Source organism: Chelonoidis abingdonii, chromosome 2 (assembly GCF_003597395.2).
Source record: "Chelonoidis abingdonii isolate Lonesome George chromosome 2, CheloAbing_2.0, whole genome shotgun sequence".
NCBI lineage: Eukaryota > Metazoa > Chordata > Testudines > Testudinidae > Chelonoidis > Chelonoidis abingdonii.
Window position 1 is genome coordinate 3,211,612 of NC_133770.1, and position 19,351 is coordinate 3,230,962.

Sequence of the window (19,351 nt, forward strand, 5' to 3'; positions counted from 1 at the left end):
TTTCAACAGTGTGTTAATCTCGCTCAATACCGCAGTGGACCCTAGGGCCGGTGTTCCCAAGGGCTACCCTGGGGCACAGCTTGATTGCTCTTGGAGGTCTGGTGATATCATTGGGGAACTCCACACGTGCACCAAAGAGCCTCTGAGCCAGGCGTGCTCATTGCCTGCTCTCCTAAATTCAGACAGGCCACATGTGGCGTCAACACAGCTCCCGCCCCACATTCTCCACCCCACCTCCATCTCCCACATTCCCCTGCCCCATTCAAACTCCCACCCCACATTCCCTGCCCCAACCCATCCTCCTGCCCAGGCTCCTCCCCACATTCCTCACTCCAACTTCTATCCCCCACATTCCCGTCCCCTGGAGATGCTCCTTCACAGGACCTGGGCACGTTAGATTAGTGTGTGTATTGCTGAGGGGGGGGGACCTGCGCCCACTTGACTCAACTGCTGCAGGTAGGAACCCCACAGGATCACCCATTTTCACCCTCTCCTCCCCACTTTTCAATCAGTAATTGTTCCTCCTGCCCCATTGTCCTCTGTGGATGTTTGGCAGAGGGGCTGGGGCTGGGGCTGGGGCGGGAGCTGTGTTGACGCCACATGTGGCCTGTCTGAATTTAGGAGAGCAGGCAATGAGCACGCCTGGCTCAGAGGCTCTTTGGTGCACGTGTGGAGTTCCCCAATGATATCACCAGACCTCCAAGAGCAATCAAGCTGTGCCCCAGGGTAGCCCTTGGGAACACCGGCCCTAGGGTCCACTGCGGTATTGAGCGAGATTAACACACTGTTGAAATCCCACGGAGGCTCTGAGTTGCCCAATTTCATGGGCACAGGTTTGGAAAATTCTGGCCTTCGTACACCTCTGAATGAGATACCAGCTCTATGGGGCTGAGCCTGTGAGCCCCAGAGGCAGGCCCAGGCCTGTCCTTATCCTGAGTCTCCTTTCCATAAACGTGTACACATGCCTGACCTAACCCAGCTCTTGGTTTCAATAAGAAATTCCAGGTGGTCTCCAGATATGAGATAAGATTCCCAATCCCGCTGCCCTTACCCTGGGCAGCACTCCCACTGAGAAGGAGGCGGCTAATCAGGATTACACTGAACAGGCTTTGGCCCAAGAATGATTAGGAGGCAGAGAGGTGTCAGAGCAGGTTTAATGAAGTGGGATTGGAGTAACGTTGGTAACCACAGAGACACAGCTCCACCCACGCTGCTGTATTCTGATTAATTATCTTGAATGCACCTATGCTGTCAATAGATTAAAGGACAATTTCTGCCCTCAATTGGAGCAGCATAGCAGGACCGAGTTCCCTGAAATCAGTGGGGTTTCTCTGGATTTACCCTGGCGTAACGGCAGAACTTGGTCTCCAGTGAGAACACATTAGAATACACAGCTCCATTTCCCACAGCGTGCGCTTCCGTGTCGAGACGGTGGCTTGGCATGGGAGCGTCTGGGACCCAGCATTCTGCCCCCGCTGCTCCTTGTGGTCTCAGCATCCGTCAGTACAGGAGGGCCACATTTATCAGAGTCGAGAAGTATTTACATCAACGCTCACACTGTAGAACAACTCCTAAGGGCCATCTCAATGCCAACACTTAGTCTTAGGTGGTCTATGAGAAGCGGTTCACAAGAAGTAACTGCACCTATGGTACTTGGATGCACTATACAAAGTATGTGAGATTTCAATCCAGCGAGCGCTATTTCTTGTATATTTCACACATTTCCTACATCTTACAATGACCCAGTACAAGGGGCCAACTTGCAACCCTGTAACTGAAATAACTGCCTTGCTTTTTTCCCCCACTAAATGTTGCCAACTGCCCCTTGCCCCTCTTAGTTCCTGCATTGAAGGAACCCGTGCAGGTCTGCAATCACAGAATATCAGGGTTGGAAGGGACCTCAGGAGGTATCTAGTCCAACCTCCTGCTCAAAGCAGGACCAACCCCAACTAAATCATCCCAGCCAGGGCTTTGTCAAGCCAGGCCTTAAAAACCTCTAAGGAAGGAGATTCCACCACGTCTCTAGGCAACCCATTCCAGTGCTTCACCACCCTCCTAGTGAAAAAACTTTTCCTAATATCCAACCTAAACCTCCCCGACTGCAACTTGAGACCATTACTCCTTGTTCTGTCATCTGCCATCACTGAGAACAGTCTAGATTCATCCTCTTTGGAACCCCCCTTCAGCTCATTGAAGGCTGCTATCAAATCCCCGCTCACTCTTCTCCTCTGCAGACTAAACAATCCCAGTTCCCTCAGCCTCTCCTCATAAGTCATAAGCAATTCCTTGCTGAGCCATGACAGCAGCTGCTGTGGAGCTTTACAGGAATCCCTGGGAAGGATTCCAGGGCACACCTGAGCCCTGAAGATAGATGCCTTTTTTTTTGTTTGTTTGTTTAAAAGGAAGACAGTGATACTGCATTGGCAAATTCCCCATAGAAAGAAAGAGTGGAACAAAAGAATAATAAAGGCACCTCAACTTTTCCTCATTTATGGAGGACAGTCTTATAATATGCATCCAGATATCCTCCAATCACACAAGCTGAAACTGTTCCACTTTACTGCAGCTCTCTAACCATATGGGAACCAATCCTGTCTGTGTTCTGTGCACATCTAAAATTCCTGCTGAATGACCCACCATGGGAGCAAGTCACCAGTGACCCAGGGCCGCGGTGGAAGGGTGCAGGTGGGGGTGGGGAGGGGGAGAGCCCAAGGCTGGGATGGCAGGAGATGTGGGGGGAGGTCAATGGTGGAGGGAAGAGGGGAGCCCAGGGCTGGGACGGCGGGGCGGGGAGACCCCAGGGCTGGGGCAGCAGGGGGGTGTGGCGAGGAGCCCAGGGCAGGGACTGGGGCAGCCAAAATTTTTTTTGCTTGGGGTGGCAAAAAACCTAGAGCCAGTCCTGGTATTGATTAATCTCTTAGATCGCTGTGGTCAACAGGGTTTGGTCGCCTGAGGACTACGGCATCAGGAATATTATCATCAATATCATTGGAATAAGAGACTCCAGAAGCACATGAGAAACAACTGCAATTCATCACAAGTCCCTTTATTAACAAATCCACCCAGCAGATAAACAGTCTCCCAGATACTGAAACACAACAGCAGACAGGGCGAGAGTGCAGAGTTTGGCTCTATGACCAGCATCACTTGTGTGTCACATCTACTGGGGGATCCTAGAATGTAAGTCATTCGCCTTCATCATCATCAGTTGTCATCCTGGCATCACCTGGTGCATTCCCCGCAGCACGCAGACTGGGCAACTCCGCTTACCCTGAAGGCTCATATATACACAGACAGGTTGCAACCCCTTCTTCCTTATCCACACTTCCACACCCCACCTTCCTCACTGGCTGTCCCCTCACTCTCACTAACATCAGTGTCAATGAGTTACCATAGCAACGTGAGGTTATTACAGATTCCCCCAAAATGTCATTGTCGAGCACCGTGTGGTATAGACTGGAACCTAGGCTGCAGTTTCCTGAATATAGCACTGAAGACACCTTTTACTGTAATCTTACATGTTACTGGGACAGGGTTCTCTTACAGCCAACTAGTCATGCCAACCTCCGAGACCTTCGCTGGCCATGCTGTGCATCTTACAGCCCTAACACCCGCAGTCCTAGTGTTACAGCCTTACGTACTCATGAGAGAGCCACGCTCATTAGTCCCACACCCCTGTGCTGGGAGCGTACTCATATTCTACCACAGGGACAGCTCAACTCAACTATTACCCACACACTATTTATATGGTAAAAAATTCAGCTACAAGGTCCTGAGACTGAATCAGGCACAGTCAAGCCTTGAACCTGGTTCTCCCACATCCCAGCAGAGTGCCCCAACCTCTGGGCTACTGGCTATTCTGCTAGTGGGACAGGAGATATCTCAGGAAATTTTTGAAAGGTCTAAGTTTTGGCCCGCTGAAGAACAGGAAAAATCTTTGCAGTCCCAGCAGTTTCTGCAGCTGGGAAAACTGTCCCTTGCCCAGCTATCCTCATGACAACTACAGGATGGTCTGGGGCAGTGAAAAGGGAGCCAGGCCTGACTGGCTTTTCATCTGGCCAGCCCCATGTGTCTGTCCCATCAGTTGTTAGTATTTCCTAAAGCCAGTGATGGGCTTCAGCATCACATTACGGGTCAGAGCAGTCCTGACTACTACCCGTGGAGTGCTGGAGAGGCAGCTTCTCTGCTGGAATTGTGACTGAGGCTGGGCATCACCATGACACTCAAATTGTCAAATCCAAAGGCCAAATGGTATTTATACAATTGCTCTAAATGTGCCTAAAAAGCCTAAGTAATAAGCAATTTACTAATCCGAATTCTTTAATTTCATTTGTATCCTAAATCCACTCCCCCCAAGTAGCTTCTATGGATGCCCCCGCTCTGTGCTGCTGGGGGGCTTTGTCACTCACAGTCACAAAAAGACATGCTTGGGGGATACTACCTGTCTCCACATCAGTTTGCATAATGTGATGACGGTGGAGCTGAGAGGGATCCAAACCCTCATTAAGTTACCCCCCACTCCTGCCCTTCCCCTGCAGCGTGTGGTGGGGCTCCCAACCTCTCGGCCTCTTAAAACCTGCACATGATTGGTGCTGAATGAAACAAAAGTCTAACTGACAAGCAGAGTCTCCAATGTTCAGGAAAGCAACATGGGAATCAGTTACTGCATTAGCGAGTAGGGCAGAAGCAGCGAACTTGAAAGCCCTGCTGAGAACACAAAGAACTGCAAAGCATACTGATCTGTATGGGCCTCCACAGGACCACCCCCAAGACAGCATCCAAGCACTCCCTCCTGCTCCGTTCCCCAGCAGGGGAAAGACCCAGTTATCTGACCTGTGGACTCTCCACAGTTCAGATGGGTCCCCTCAGTTCCAAGCTCCACCTAGACGCTAACACGGTTTCTCTGAGACTCCAACCACCCGGGGCTCAGCTAGGCATCACTCCCTAGATAAGGCCTGAAGGGACCATTATGATAATCTGCTTTGATCTCCTGCACAAGCCAGGCCAAAGAACATCACCTGGCACTTCCTGCGTCCTTTCCCAGGTGGTAATTTCTCAATCCTGGCTGGCCACTGCCTTTTTTCCTGTTCTTACACCCAGTGGGGCTGGGCTGAGAGCTGGGAAGCCCCTCCCTTCGCCAGTGTGAAATCTGTACTGGTAACTGAGAGACTGGTCACAGTGGAAGCTTTTGTTGCAGTGGGTGCAGTGATCACGTCTCTCCTGGGTGTGTTGTCTGGTGAGCAGTGAAGGCTTCTGTGGACTGGCAGCTGGCAGCATCTCCCTGTAGTGGCTGCCCCGGTGCTTCAGAGGACGGCGGATGCTGGGCGATCTGTTGGTGCATTCGCCGCATCCTCAGGATCTTCTGCCTGGCATGGACCCTCTGGTGCCGCAAGAGGTTCATCTTGCGGGCGAAGCGTCTCTCGCAGTCAGGGCAGTGAAACGGCCTCTCTCCAGAATGGACCATCTGGTGCCTGCGGAGGCTGTAGGAGCAAGTGAACGTCTTCCAGCACACGGTGCACGTTGGGAAGATCTTGTTGTGAGTCTTCTGGTGCCTCATTAGATCTGTCTCCTGGGAGAAGCGTTTCTTACACTGGCAGCACATGTACAGCCTCTCGTCGGTGTGGCTCGGCTGGTGCTCCCCGATGCTGGATTTGCTTCTTGTGCTTCTGCGGACGGTTCCCGTGGACTCCATTCCTGGGCAGAGTCTCAGCTTCAGGTCGCGGCTTTCCCCAAGTCCAGGTGCCGGGGCTCTCTCTCCTGTGTGGATCCTCTGGTGCAGAGCAAGATGCTGCTTGGAAGCGAAGCTGATGTCACACTCAGGACACTCGTACAGCCCGCCGTTTGCATGGCTCCTCTGGTGAATTATAAGGTTTATCTTCAGCCGAAAGCTCTTCCCACACTCTGTACAAGGGTGCAGTCTGTCCCTCGGGCGGTTCCGCTGGCAGACGCTCAGAGTCTTTAAGCCACTCTCATCTTCAGTGGAGTCACATAACCTTTTCTTCTCAGGGTTTGCCTGCTGCATCTTAGAGCACAGCTGGCTTTCAGCCTCAGCCAAGGTCTGAAGGACCTTCTCTCTGGGTTTTCCTGATAATTCCCCCTCTGCCTCCAGATTTTCAGGTTCACAATCTCCATCAAACCTGGTTTCTTTTGTCATTAACTGGCCATCTCCTAAAATGAACCAGCAACACAAAGGTTATTCGTTTCATTCTCCTGGGACACAAGAGTCCTTTGAAGACTCATGACAATTCCGAGCCACATTTGGGTCCCAACAGGGCGGGTTTCTTTGCAGAAAGGGAGCGTCAAGGAGTCTGGGAACGTGCACTTCAGGGAAGGGGAGGGGCACCATATTTTAGCCTATTTCAGCATGTAGAAAAGGAAAGACTTTAGCAGACACACTGAACAAACTTGAAGGAGCATGGTAAACGCAGGGCTTGCAAACGACACTCTCTTCTGCAGCCTATATACTTTCTATAGAATCAGAAAACAAAATATGTATAGAGAAATAAAATACACATGCACACAGAGTACAGACATCTTATGTTTTCAGATCCTACTGGAAGTACAGAGAGTAAGAAAGTGGAGTTTGCAGATTCTGCAATTACCTTGCACCTACCATTCTGACACTAACATGAGCATTAAGTGCTGAATATTGCAGGCAAACTAGTTTCCCATTAGAAATGTGTAACTCTAGCAAACCCAGCAAGCTCCGTACAAACCCTCCGAGAGCAGCCATGTGATCTCACTCAGTTAACCCTCATCCTCCCTCCCTCCCATCCCCGTGTTTTCTTTTCTATACAATGTCTGCAAGGAGATTATAAAGTGCTCTCTGGAGCAGGGACTGTGTCTTTGTATCAGCTGTGCAAAACAGAGGGTGACAGTCCCAGAGGATGTGCACATGGGCAGCATAGGTTAAGCAATGCATAGATCTTGTGCTGGTCCTCTGCACAGGAGATGAATTTCACCCTGTAGAAATGAAGTTCCATACAAAAAATCCCACTACGTTAAAAGAATGCGAAGGCTGCAAAGTCAACCACTTGTAAGTTAGAAATGCCAGAAGTAACGTTGCCCGTGCAATCTTTCATTCAGCCTTCTTGTGCACGTGCATTGTGCCCCCCTCCCTGGCTCCGACACCTGCCTGCTCTGCTCTAGCAACTGAAAACAGCATCTTCTAATAGAAAGTATTAGTCAACCTTCCTAAACCATAACAGCACTGCCAGCTCCCTCTACACCACAACAGGGTTGGGAGGGAACCCAGCACACTTGCCAACTAAACTTCCTTTGCCCTCTATCTTTACTCCAGAGTTCTGAAGGAACTCAAACATGAAATTGCAGAACTTTTAACTGGGGTAGTTAATGTATCACTTAAATCAGTCTCTATATACCAGACAACTGGAGGGTAGATAATATACTGTTAATTTTTTTAAAAAGCTCCAGAGGTGATCCTGGCAATTACAGGCCAGTAAGCCTAACTTCAGCACCAGGCAAATTGGTTGAAACTATAGTAAATAACACATAGATGAACATGATATGTTGGAGAAGAATCAACATGGCTTTGGTAAAGGGAAATCATGCCTCACCAATCTATTAGAACTCTTTGAGGGGGTCAACAAACCTGGATAAGGGGGATCCAGTGCATATAGTTTACTTGGACATTCAGAAAGCCTTTGACAAGGTCCCTCACCAAAGGCTCTTAAGCAAACTAAGCAGTGATAGGATAAGAGGGAAGATCCTCTCATGGATCAGTAACTGGATAAAAGATACAAATCAAAGGGTAGGAATAAATGGTCAGTTTTCACAATGGAGAATAAATAGCTGTGTCCCCCTGGGATCTGTGCTGTTCAATATATTCATGATCTGGAAAAGGGGGTAAACAGTGAGGTGGCAAGTTTTTCAGATGACAACTATCTCGAGTAATTTACTAAGTCCACAGATGACTGCGAAGAGCTACAAAGGGATCTTAAAAAACAGGATCAAAATGGGAGATGAAATTCAGTGTTGGTAAGTGTAAAGTAACGGAGGATAAGTCTATTAATGGCTATTAGCCAGGCTGGGCAGCGATGGTATCCCTAGCCTCTGTTTGTCAGAAGCTGGGAATGGGCGACAGGGATGGATCACTTGATGATTCCCTGTTCTGTTCATTCCCTCTGGGGCACCTGGCATTGGCCACTGTCAGTAGACAGGACACTGGTCTAGATGGACCTTTGGTCTGACCCAGTGTGGCTGTTCTTATTGTCTTAATGCACATTGGAAAAAATAATCTAAACTATACATACAAAATGATGGGTCTAAATTAGCTGTTACCACTCAGGAAAGATCTGGGAGTCATTCTGGAGTGTTCTCTGAAAACATCTGCTCAATGTGCAGTATCAGAGGGGTAGCCGTGTTAGTCTGGATCTGTAAAAGCAGCAAAGAATCCTGTGGTACCTTATAGATAAACAGACGTTTTGGAGCATGAGTTTTCGTGGGTGAATACATGCATCTGACGAAGTGGGTATTCACCCACGAAAGCTCATGCTCCAAAACGTCTGTTAGTCTATAAGGTGCCACAGGATTCTTTGCTGCTCAATGTGCAGTGTCAGTCAAAAAATCAAAGAGAATGTTAGCAACCATTAGGAAAGGGATAGATAAGACAGAAAATATCATAATCAGCTATATAAATCTGTGATACGCCCACTCCTTGAATGCTGCATACAGTTCTGGTCATCCCATCTCAAAAATGAGATATTGGAATTGGAAAAGGTTCAGAAAAGGACAACAAAAATGATGACAGGTCTGGAACAGCTTCCATGTAAGAGAGAAAAAAGACTGGGACTGTTCATCTTAGAAAAGAGATGACTATGGGGGGATATGACAGAGGTCTAGAAAACTAGGAATGGTGTGGAGAAAGTGAATAGGGAAATGTTAGTTACCCCTTCACATAACACAAAAACAAGAGGTCACCTGAAAATTAATAGGCAACAGATTTAAAACAAACCAAAGAAAATATTTCTTCATGCAGTCCACAGCCAACCTGTGGAACACATTGCCATGGGATGTTGTGAAGGCCAAAAGTATAACAGGGTTCAAAAAGGAATTAGATACATTCATGGAGGATAGGTCCATCAAGGGCTATTTGACAAGAGGGTCAGAGACGCAACCCCATGCTCTGGGTATTCCTAAGCCTCCAGCTGCCAGAAGCTGGGAGCGGACGACAGCAGAGTTCACTCAAAATTGCCCTGTTCTGTTCGTTCCCTCTGAAGCATCTGGCACTGGCCACCATCAGAAGACAGGACACTGGGCTAGATGGATCATTGGTCCGACCCAGAGTGGCTGTTCTTGTGTTCTCTCTTTTCCATGTTGATCCAAAAATCGCAAGTCCAGTGATGACACTGACTCACACCTGAAGAGCACTAGGGCCTTGCAAGATAGTAAGTCAGCGTCCCCCCTCCTCACCTCTCTGCCCCGCCACCTCTTACAGTGATGTGCCATCTAGCAACACTTGCTTTTCACTTTTCTGATCTCATGCTCTCTGCAGACCAGAACATCAGTAGAATTATGATTCTCTCTCTCAGTTAGCACAGGAGGAAAGGCAGCACATCACGAGCTAGTGACACCAAACAGTTACACAGTGCTTTTCAGTGGTGGGCCTCAAAGCGCTTTACAAGAGAAGGAATACATCATTCTCCCCATTTTACAGAGCAGAAAAGTAAAGAAGCTGCCCAAGGCCCCAGAAAAGCCTGTAGCAGAGCGAAGAATAGAATGCACGGGACCATGTGATGTCCCATATGCAGAAAAGAGGTAGAACCATAGAAATCACAGGGTTCTGTTGGGTTAATCTGTTTCTCACCGGTGCTGTGGTCTGTAGGGCTCGGCCTCTCCTCCAGACCTAGCTGATTGTTCTCACAGGGCTCCTCCTCTTGTATAACCCACGATAAAATATCCGTGATAGAAACAGGAGATTCTGTCCACAGGAAAAAGAGCAACTTTCATTACACGCTGGACACACACACGGCTTCTGAAAGGTCTGGCCTCCTTTCTCTGCCCTCTGCTGATTCTTGGATGGATGAGACTCACTCTGAATGGATTCAAACATGTTCCTGAAGCTCCAGAGGAAGCTGAAAGTTAAACAGCCATGAAATGCTCTGAAAGGAAACTGGTCAGTGTAAGAACTAGCTAGGACTGGAGCAAAGACATGGAGGAAAACGACCAGCAAACACCCAGATGTCCCTCTGTAAGGGAGGGCCACCAAAGCCCCTCTAGATTCTGGAACTCCAAATTCCACCTTCTCAGTTTCAGTTGCTGCCCTTCCCCCTGCATCCTCAGCTCTTATTAACCTTCTTCACCATCACTATTCTTAGCTCCCACCATGCCCCTCACCCACCTTCCCGTGTGACCCTGCATTTGAAATCCCTCCACTTCCTCCATTCAAAAAACCAACTTTCACATCATCAAGACTTGGTACGTGACCCCATCGTCCTTCCTCAGGGACACACCCCAGCTAACAACATTCTGAAATACCCTCTGCCTGCAAAGCTCCAGCTGCTACTGCCCAGCGAGCTCCTTGAGACTCTCCTTTCCCCCTTCCACCACTCTCCGGCATGAAATGGGGGCATCTCACCCCATCAGTGTCTTCTCCTCTTGCCAGGGGATCAGCATCCAAGTTCATGACCCTTCAGACCATCTTCCATCTCCTTCCCAGTCATCTCTCTCTAGCAATCCTATCTACTCTGCCACCTTCTTAGGGTCACACCTTTGGCCTATTCACACTGCTCTCTCCAAGCCTGTTCACTATAACCCTGAAGCCACCCCAGTCTCATGTTCCCATTACCCCTGTAACTGCTACGGTCCTCGTTTCCCCATTCTCTCTGCCCATCTCCCCAGCGCTCCCCACAACAACCTCCTTTCCTCATCTTTTAATCAAACTCCAGTTGAGTCCTTGTGCTCCCATATGCATCACCTGCTCGCTTCGGTGCTTCCCATCTGCAGGAACTCACTCACCCCTAATGGAGCGAACAAACAGCTTGGACACACACAAGCAGCTCAGCTTATTCGCTGCCAAGCCTCCTGTTGGAGGAGGGGACCCCACTTGTGTTGTCAGTCAACAAGGTGAGTGAGTTCTGAACTACTGTGTCCTTATTCCATTCTACGCCCCACTTCTTTCTCCATCCCTTTTCCAGCAGGAGTTTTCTACATTCTTCCTTGCAACAATCACACATAACCCCATTGTATTCCTATCACGAGATCTATCTCATAGACCAAGGGTAGGCAACCTATGGCACGTGTGCGCAAGGCAGCACATGAGCTAATTTTCAGTGGCACTCACACTGCCCAGGTCCTGGCCACCGTTCCGGGGGGGCTCTGCATTTTAATTTAATTTTAAATGAAGCTTCTGAAACATTTAAAAAACCTTATTCACTTTACATACAACAATAGTTTAGTTATATATTATAGACTTATAGAAAGAAACCTAAAAACATTCAAATGTATGACTGGCACGTGAAACCTTAAATCAGAGTGAATAAATGAAGACTTGGCACAGCACTTCTGAAAGGTTACCAACCCCTGTCATAGACTCTAAGGCCAGAAGGGACCAGTGTGATCATATCATCATCACAGGCCACAGAACCTCACCCACCCACTCCTGCAATAGACCTGTAACCTCTTAACCTTTAAACTCCTGAAGTCCTCAAATCATGATTTAAAAGATTTCAAGTTACAGAGAATCCACCATTCACTCTAGTTCAAACCAGCAAGTGACCCGTGTCCCAAGCTGCGGAGGAAAGTTGAAAAACCCCCAGGGTCTCTGCCAATATGACCCGGGGAAATTTCTTCCTGCCCCCAAATACTGTGATCAGTTAGACCCTGAGCATGTGGGCAAGACCCACCAGCCAGACACCTGGGAAAGAATTCTCTGTAGTAACTCAGACCTCTCCCCATCTAGTGTTCCATCTCCGGCTGCTGGGGATTTTTGCAACTAGCAGTCGCAGATTGGCTATGTGTCATTCTAGGCAGTCCTATCATACCATCCCCTCCATAAATTTATCAAGCTCAGTCTTGATACAACTTGGGATTTTTGCCCCAGTGCTCTCCTTGGAAGGCAATTTCACAACTTCACTCCTCTGATGATTAGAAACCCTCATCTAATTTCAAGCCTAAACTTGTTGATGGCCAGTTTGTATCCATTTATTCTTGTGCTAACACTGGCATTTAAGCTAAATAACTCCTCTCTCCCTGGTATTTATCCCTCTTGATGCATTTATAGAGAACAATCATATCTTCCCTCAGCCTTCGCTTGGTTAGGCTAAACTAGCCAAGCTCCTTGAGTCTCCTCCCATAAAGTAGATTTTCCATTCCTTGGATCATCCTAGTAGCCCTTCTCTGCCCCTGCTCCAGTTTGAATTCATCTCTCAGACACGGGAGACCAGAACTGCACACAGTATTCCAGATGAAGTCTCACTAGTGCCTAGTATAATGGCAATAACACTTCCCTATTTCTACTGGAAATACCTCGCCTGATGCATCCGAGGACCACATCAGCTTTTTTCATGGCAGCATCACATTGCCGGCTAATAGTTATCTGTGATCAACCAATACACCCAGGTCTTTCTCCTCTGTCACTTCCAACTGATACATCCCCAGATTATAGCAAAAATTGTTGTTAGTCTGTAAATGTACGAGCTTGCACTTGGCACTACTAAATTTCATCCCGTTTCTATTACTCCAGCTTTCAAGGTCCTTCAGATCTTCTCGTATGATATTCTGGTCTTCCTCTGTGCTGGCAATAACCCCCAACTTTGTGTCATCCGCAAATTTTATTAGCACACTCCCACTTATTGTGCCAAGGACATGAATGAAAATGTTAAATAGGATTGATCCCAAGACTGATCCCTGAGGAAGTCCACTAGTAACCTCTCTCCAGCCTGACAGTTCACCTTTCAGTATGACCCGTTGTAGTCTCACTTTTAACCAGTTTCTTATCCACCTTTCAATTCTCATATTAATTCCCATCTTCTCCAATTTAACTAGTTATCTCCCATGTGAACTGTATCAAATGCCTTCCTGAAACCCAGGTAGATTAGATCTACTGCATTTCCTTTGTCTAAAAAAAAAAAAAAAAAAAAATCAGAGCAGGCCTAAATGACACAGTGGTCTAAACACCCAAGCCCTGTCCACCCTAGTGCTCCCAACATTGCTACCAATGGTGGCACTGCACAGATAGATTTCCTGAAAAAAAACGGGGTTGGGATAGCCAAAGTGAAGCATGCTGGGATGCCCTGTATAACTCACCTGGACAGGCATCTATAGGGGCTTCATTCTCCTCTAATCCCTCTTCACTCTGATCTTTTTCTCCCGATCTATCCTGAGATCCTGGCTGATCCCTTAGGTAGGGCTCTTCCCCTCGCTCAATCTGAGACAGGATGTCAGGTTTGGAAACAGCATAATCTGTTCACGGGAGAGGACATTAAGAGACCGCATGTTTCATTCATAACTGGTTGAGCTCTTTTTACACAGACCTGTAAATGATTTTAAGCCAACTCCTGAAATCACTGGAAGTGGTGGGCGAGCTGGACAGAGGCAAACATTTTATTAGGGTTCCTACACAAAAGCGACACAGGTGAGATGGATTTTGTTCCTAGAAGAGGGGAATTCAAGGGTTCACATATGAAAGGGGCCTTGATGCCTCATGAGCAGTACAAATCAAACCTCTTGCTTATTTTCAAGCCTGCAGCCAGCCCACATAACCAGATCATGACATGAGATCTTACAAAAGAGGACTGGCTTTATAAATAGGAAACATTTTGTTTCAATAATCATTTAAAGAGCAGGTCTTCTGATCCACGTATTATCAGCTGCATGTGCCTGTCTGGGGAAGGGACACAGAAACTACTGTGACATGGAGCTGTCTGGGGAATCAGCAGGAGAATATGCTCTTTCAGTCTCTATAGACCATTCTTCAGAAATGGGGATCATCCCCTCTGAACAGACTGTAAAGTTACTGTTGCTACCTGAGAGACAGACTTTGACAAAGGTGATTTTACATCGCAAACCACACAAGGAACCAGCAGGTTTCTTTATGGGGACTGGACATGAATAAATAAATGTTTTACCAAGTGATGTAGGAGATTCTCCATCATTAGCACCTTTTATATCAGGACTGGATGTTGTTCTAAAAGACAGGATCTGGTTCATACACAAATTATCAGGCTTAAGCCATGGAACTTCACCCAGCAATTCCTGAACTGTGTTACAAGAGGTCAGGCCAGATGATCACCACGATCCCTTCTGCCCTGAAAGTCTGCGTATGTAACACTGGAAAGCATTTGAGATATAGAGATCAGACCATCATTGTGTATCTCATGCTCTCTGTATAAATGAGAGCGTGGGGATCTGATCACTGAGAACTGTTCTGTTGGCTGTCAGTGCTGATCACCAGAAATCAAAGGAAGGTGGGGGCAGCCACGTTGGTACCTAGCAGAGCTGGAAATATACAAGTAAAACCCGAGCCCTACCCAAGGAGATCAAGGTCTCATAATTCTCTTTCATCACGCTCTTGTAAAGCTCTTTCTGCCATTCGTCTAAGTTCTCCCACTCCTGCTCGTTGAAATAGACGGAGACGTCATCAAACGTCACCGGCACCTGTAATCACACGCATTGCACATTCAGCACTTTTTGCTGCAATTACAAATAACTGTCTTGAATTAATGATGAAGGTACACAAGACAGCGTTTGTCTTTTACTATATGTCTTTGCTGTGCCTTGTACAATGGAGCCCCACCCTGGATGGGGCCTGTGAACGTGAACACAATACATACCACAAAGGTCTGCTCCACTCCCGTTTACACAGTGTCTAGACTAGCGTGTACAAATGTGCTCTCTGACTTGAGTTAACTGGCAATCATAGAATATGGTTGGAAGGGACCTCAGGAGGTATCTAGTCTAACCCCCTGCTCAAAGACGGGCCAACCTCAGGCAGATTTTTACCCCAGTTCCCTAAATGGCCCCCTCAAGGATTGAACTCACAACCCTGGTTTAGCAGGCCAATGCTCAAACCACTGAGTTATCCCTCAATCAAGTTGGAAACTCCACTATACTTATCCTAGGTAAGCTGCCAAAGGCTACACAAATCATAACCAGCTGTGTTACGTGGCCCCGAGATTTATGTGCTAAACTACAGCTACCACTCTAAGGCCATGTCTACACTAGCACTTTTGTCAATTAGGGGTGTGAAAAAACCACACACACATACACACGACCGACAGAAGCGCCAGAGTGGACAGCACACTCAGTGGGAGACACTCTCCTGCTGACGTAGCTCCTGCTGCTCGTTGGGGTGGTTTAATTCTGCTGGCAGGAGAGCTCTCTCTCATCAGCACAGAGTGATCACACGGAGACCTTACAGCAGTACAGCTGTGCCACTCTAAGGTCTCTAGTGTAGACAAAGCCTAAGCCTCAAAGGAATGAGGAAACAGCATGGACAGCTGGTCAGGCACAAATCAGACAGTTCACTCATTATTAAGTGTCGTATGATGCTGAATTTCAGAACCTACCTGCCATATATGAAAGGCCCTTTCAATACAGCTGACACAAGGTTGGGCTTTCTTTTTGCTGCTGGAGTCTCTGTTCTTGGAAGCTTTTAAGAACAGGTTAGTCAAACACCTGTCTGGGATGGTCTAGATAACGCTTAGTCCTGCTTCAGAGAAAGGGAGTGGACTAAATGACCACTCAAGGTCCCTTCCAGTCCTACCCTTCTATGGTATTGTTACCTTGGGCACCTCCCCCTTGGTGCGTGGGGGGAGTCGCATGATCCAGAAGTTCCTGTTCTTCAGCAGGTTCTCCAAGTTCTCCAGCCTCTTCCACAACAGATTATTCTCCTGGATCACAGTTCCCAACATGGCCCACTTACTCTCCAGCTTGATATCAAACTCCACTGCTGTTTTCTCGCAGCCTATTAGTTTCTTCTCAGAACTCCCCAGTCTCCTCTCCAGATTCAGCAATCGCATGGTGTATGACTTAACTTTCCTCTCCACTGCTTGAACTGCTGCTATCACTGTCCCCAGAGAACACTCTGTAGTCTGATCATGAGCTTCTCTCACTGACCTTTGTTTGAGAACAACAGAGGGTTTTAGAGGCAGCAAATGCCATGAATCTGCATCCCATTCTGAACCCTGTGTAAACAGACAGAAATTGATAGTGGAGTTGTGGTCACGTCCCGGTTAGGCAAAGCCAGCTGCAGACAGAAATGGCCAGAGAGGATATGTCTACACTGCACACCAAGCCCGGATCTGTGGGACCCAGGCTTGAGCACTCAGTGTTTCCAAACCCGTCCACACTGCAATGGGAACCTGAGCTTAACAATTATCCTGGTGCATCCGTCCTACAATACACAGACCTAAGCGTGTGATGCTGTGAGATGCATAAACAGGGGATCTCAAGTAGGAGTAGAGAGGTTATTTTGCCTCTGTATTTGGCAACTGCTGCTGAAATACTGTGTGAAGTTCTGGTGTCCACCATTCAAGAAGGATGTTGATATCTTGGAGAAGGTTCGGAGCCATGAGAATGATTAAAGGATTAGAAAACCTGCCTTACAGTGAGAGACTCAAAGAGCTCAATCTATTTAGCTTAACAGAGAGATTAAGGGGAGACTTGATTACAGCCTATGAGTACTTACACTGGGAACAAATATTTAACAATGAGCTCTTCAGTCTAGCAGAGAAAGGTAGAACACGACCCAAAGGCTGGAAGTTGAAGCTAAACAAATTCAGACTGGAAATAAGGTGCAATATATATATATATTAACAGTGAGAGTAATTAACCATTGCAGCAGTTTAGCAAGGGTCCTGGTGGAGTTTCCATCACTAACAATTTGTTGGATCTAAAAGATCTGCTCTAGGAATCATTTTGGGGCAGTTCTCTGGGCTGTGTCACACAGGAGGTCAGACTAGGTGATCACAATGGTACCTCCTGGCCTTAGAATCCATGAGTCAGAACTTCTGCTTCTGTGGGCATATATTACTGTATCCCAGGATTCCTAGCTCCCTTGCCAGCTGAAGCTCTGGGGCTTGTTTCACTGTGGGTTGTGGGAGAACTTGTCTGCCTGTCTCATGGGAGTCGGCTAGAAGCATTCTGGGTGTTTTGAGCCCACGAACACATCCAGCCAAGCCATTTTGTGTCTGCACGCTCCCTGCAGCCAGAACCGATGTGGATCCCGAGCCGGTGAAAGAACTTCTCCACCTCACACTGTCAGCCCTGTTTCCCATTACAGGCGGAGCATCTGTGAGATGCTGGTGGACATTTCCGTGGCAGTTTTTGACCCACCCAAGGCACCTCCCAGAGGGGAGTACTGACATGCCAGCTGATCATGTCTTTTGCATTAGATGCAGACTCCGCCTATGCAGACAGGCACTTCTGGAGCAGGGCCACAAGCACAGACTGGTGGGATCCCATCATCATGCAGACCTGGGATGAAGCAGACGTCCCTGAAGGTTTGTGATCAGCTTGCCCCCCACTCAGGACACATGCACAAGTGGGGCCACGCCTGTGCTGAAACAGGTCACAGTAGACTTCAGGAAGCTGGCTACCCCAGACTGCTACAGGTCTGTAGCTAACCAATTTGAGGCTGGCAGATCAACTGTGGGGATGGCTGTGGCAGAGGTCTGTGAGGTGACCAGGACTGTGATACACCCAACGTTGGTGGGCATTGCAAACGTTCCTGTCATAATTATCAGCTTTCAGAGAACGGGCTTTCCAAATTGTGCCAGGGCCACTGATGGAATTCATGCACCTATTGTTTGCCCGCTGCAGGGAGCACACAAGTACATACACTCCATCATTACGCAGGCCCTGGTCCACCACAGATTCATGGACCCAACTGTGGGATGCACTGGCAGGATGCATGACGCTAGGGCAGGGGTAGGCAACCTATGGCATGCACGCCGAAGGCGGCACGCAAGCTGATTTTCAGTAGCACTCACACTGCCCAGGTCCTGGCCACTGGTTCGGGGGGCTCTGTATTTTAATTGAATTTTAAATGAAGCTTCTTAAACATTTTAAAAACCTTATTTACTTTACATACAACAATAGTTTAGTTCTATATTATAGACTTATAGAAAGAGACCTTCTAAAAATGTTAAAATGTATTACTGGCACACGAAACCTTAAATTAGAGTGAATAAATGAAGACTTGGCACAGCACTCCTGAAAGGTTGCCGACCCCCGCGCTAGGGTGTTCCAGAGATCCAGACTTTCCTGTCATGGACAAGCTGGGATATTAGTCCCACTGCATGACATTGTTATACACTGTCCTCACAGTTATTCTACGGGACCCTGCTTTACCCTGTTGCCAGGGCTTATGAAACCTTAGCCCGATTTCATAGGACCTGACAAAGGAGGGGTCAACCACACTCCGTAGCTGTAGGATACTGGTGGAATGTGCTTTTGGCAGACTGTAATCCCACTGGCATGGCCTTCAAAACCATATTCATTAATGTGGTCTACATTACTGTGGCCTGCTGTGTTCTGCACAATGTTTGCAAGGAGAAGGGGGAACCTTTTTTGCCAGGAGTAACCTCAAGACAGTACAGGATATCTGAACTGACACCCACCACCCAAGAGTGCATCTGTCATGACTGGTGCTGGAGCCACATGCCCTGTCCCATGCAGAAGGGGGAAATAAATGTTAGTTGAGGTTATGCTGTTTATCAGTGTGGGGCAGCTAGGTGAAGGTTTCTGTAAATCTTTTGGTATTGTGTATTATGAATTTTATAAGCACTTGCATGGAATCTATGGAGCTGCATTATGCATTTAATCAGTACAGGCCTGGTACTGCAACTGATGATATATGGATCACTGCAATGGCAGTTTGTAAATTTTTATTATAAAAGTTAGAAAATGGGCCAGGTATTCAAGAATGAGATCTCTCATATTAATAGGAATCACTGACATCGTCTTGAAATATCCCCACCCTCAGGTTTTATGGGCCTAGTTGTCTTTTGTGTCACTCATCTCTTCACATCTACTAAATGGTTTCAGTTCTTGATTTACGTAGATTAGAATCCTAGAATATCAGGGTTGGAAGGGACCTCAGGAGGTATCTAGTCCAACCCCCGCTCAAGGCAGGACCAATTCCCAACTAAATCATCCCAGCCAGGGCTGTGTCAAGCCTGACCTTAAAAACCTCTGAGGAAGGAGATTCCACCACCTCCCTAGGGAACCCAGTCCAGTGCTTCACCACCCTCCCAGTGAAAAAGATTTTCTTAATATTCCCCAGGGCCTCAAGCCCCCGCCCGGCCGGGCAGCCCGCCGCTCCCCGCGGCCCGGCTCCCGGCCCCAGCCGGCGGGGAGAAGCTCCCGGGGCCCGAGGCTCCCCCGCCCG

At 47.8% G+C, this 19,351-nt stretch overlaps 2 protein-coding genes across 3 annotated transcripts in view; one reads left to right on the forward strand and one right to left on the reverse strand.

Annotated features, from left to right (window-relative positions):
• The window catches only part of LOC116828393 (uncharacterized), a 666,188-nt gene that overhangs the window by 47,765 nt on the left and 599,072 nt on the right, over positions 1–19,351 (forward strand). The gene's annotated exons all lie outside the window — the stretch shown is intronic.
• Positions 1–19,351, reverse strand: part of LOC116828412 (zinc finger protein 783-like) — a 169,972-nt gene that overhangs the window by 20,555 nt on the left and 130,066 nt on the right. The window contains exons 3-7 of one of the 2 annotated variants that reach the window (XM_075062083.1): positions 15,744–16,145; positions 14,490–14,616; positions 13,267–13,422; positions 9,827–9,940; positions 3,031–6,168 (exon numbers count right to left, since the gene is read on the reverse strand). The exons of the other annotated variant lie outside the window; for it this stretch is intronic. Coding sequence (XP_074918184.1) covers positions 5,210–6,168; positions 9,827–9,940; positions 13,267–13,422; positions 14,490–14,616; positions 15,744–16,145 — 1,758 coding nt within the window. The 3' untranslated portion in view covers positions 3,031–5,209. Of the gene's footprint in view, positions 1–3,030; positions 6,169–9,826; positions 9,941–13,266; positions 13,423–14,489; positions 14,617–15,743; positions 16,146–19,351 lie in introns of those variants that run through there. 2 annotated transcript variants of the gene reach the window in all.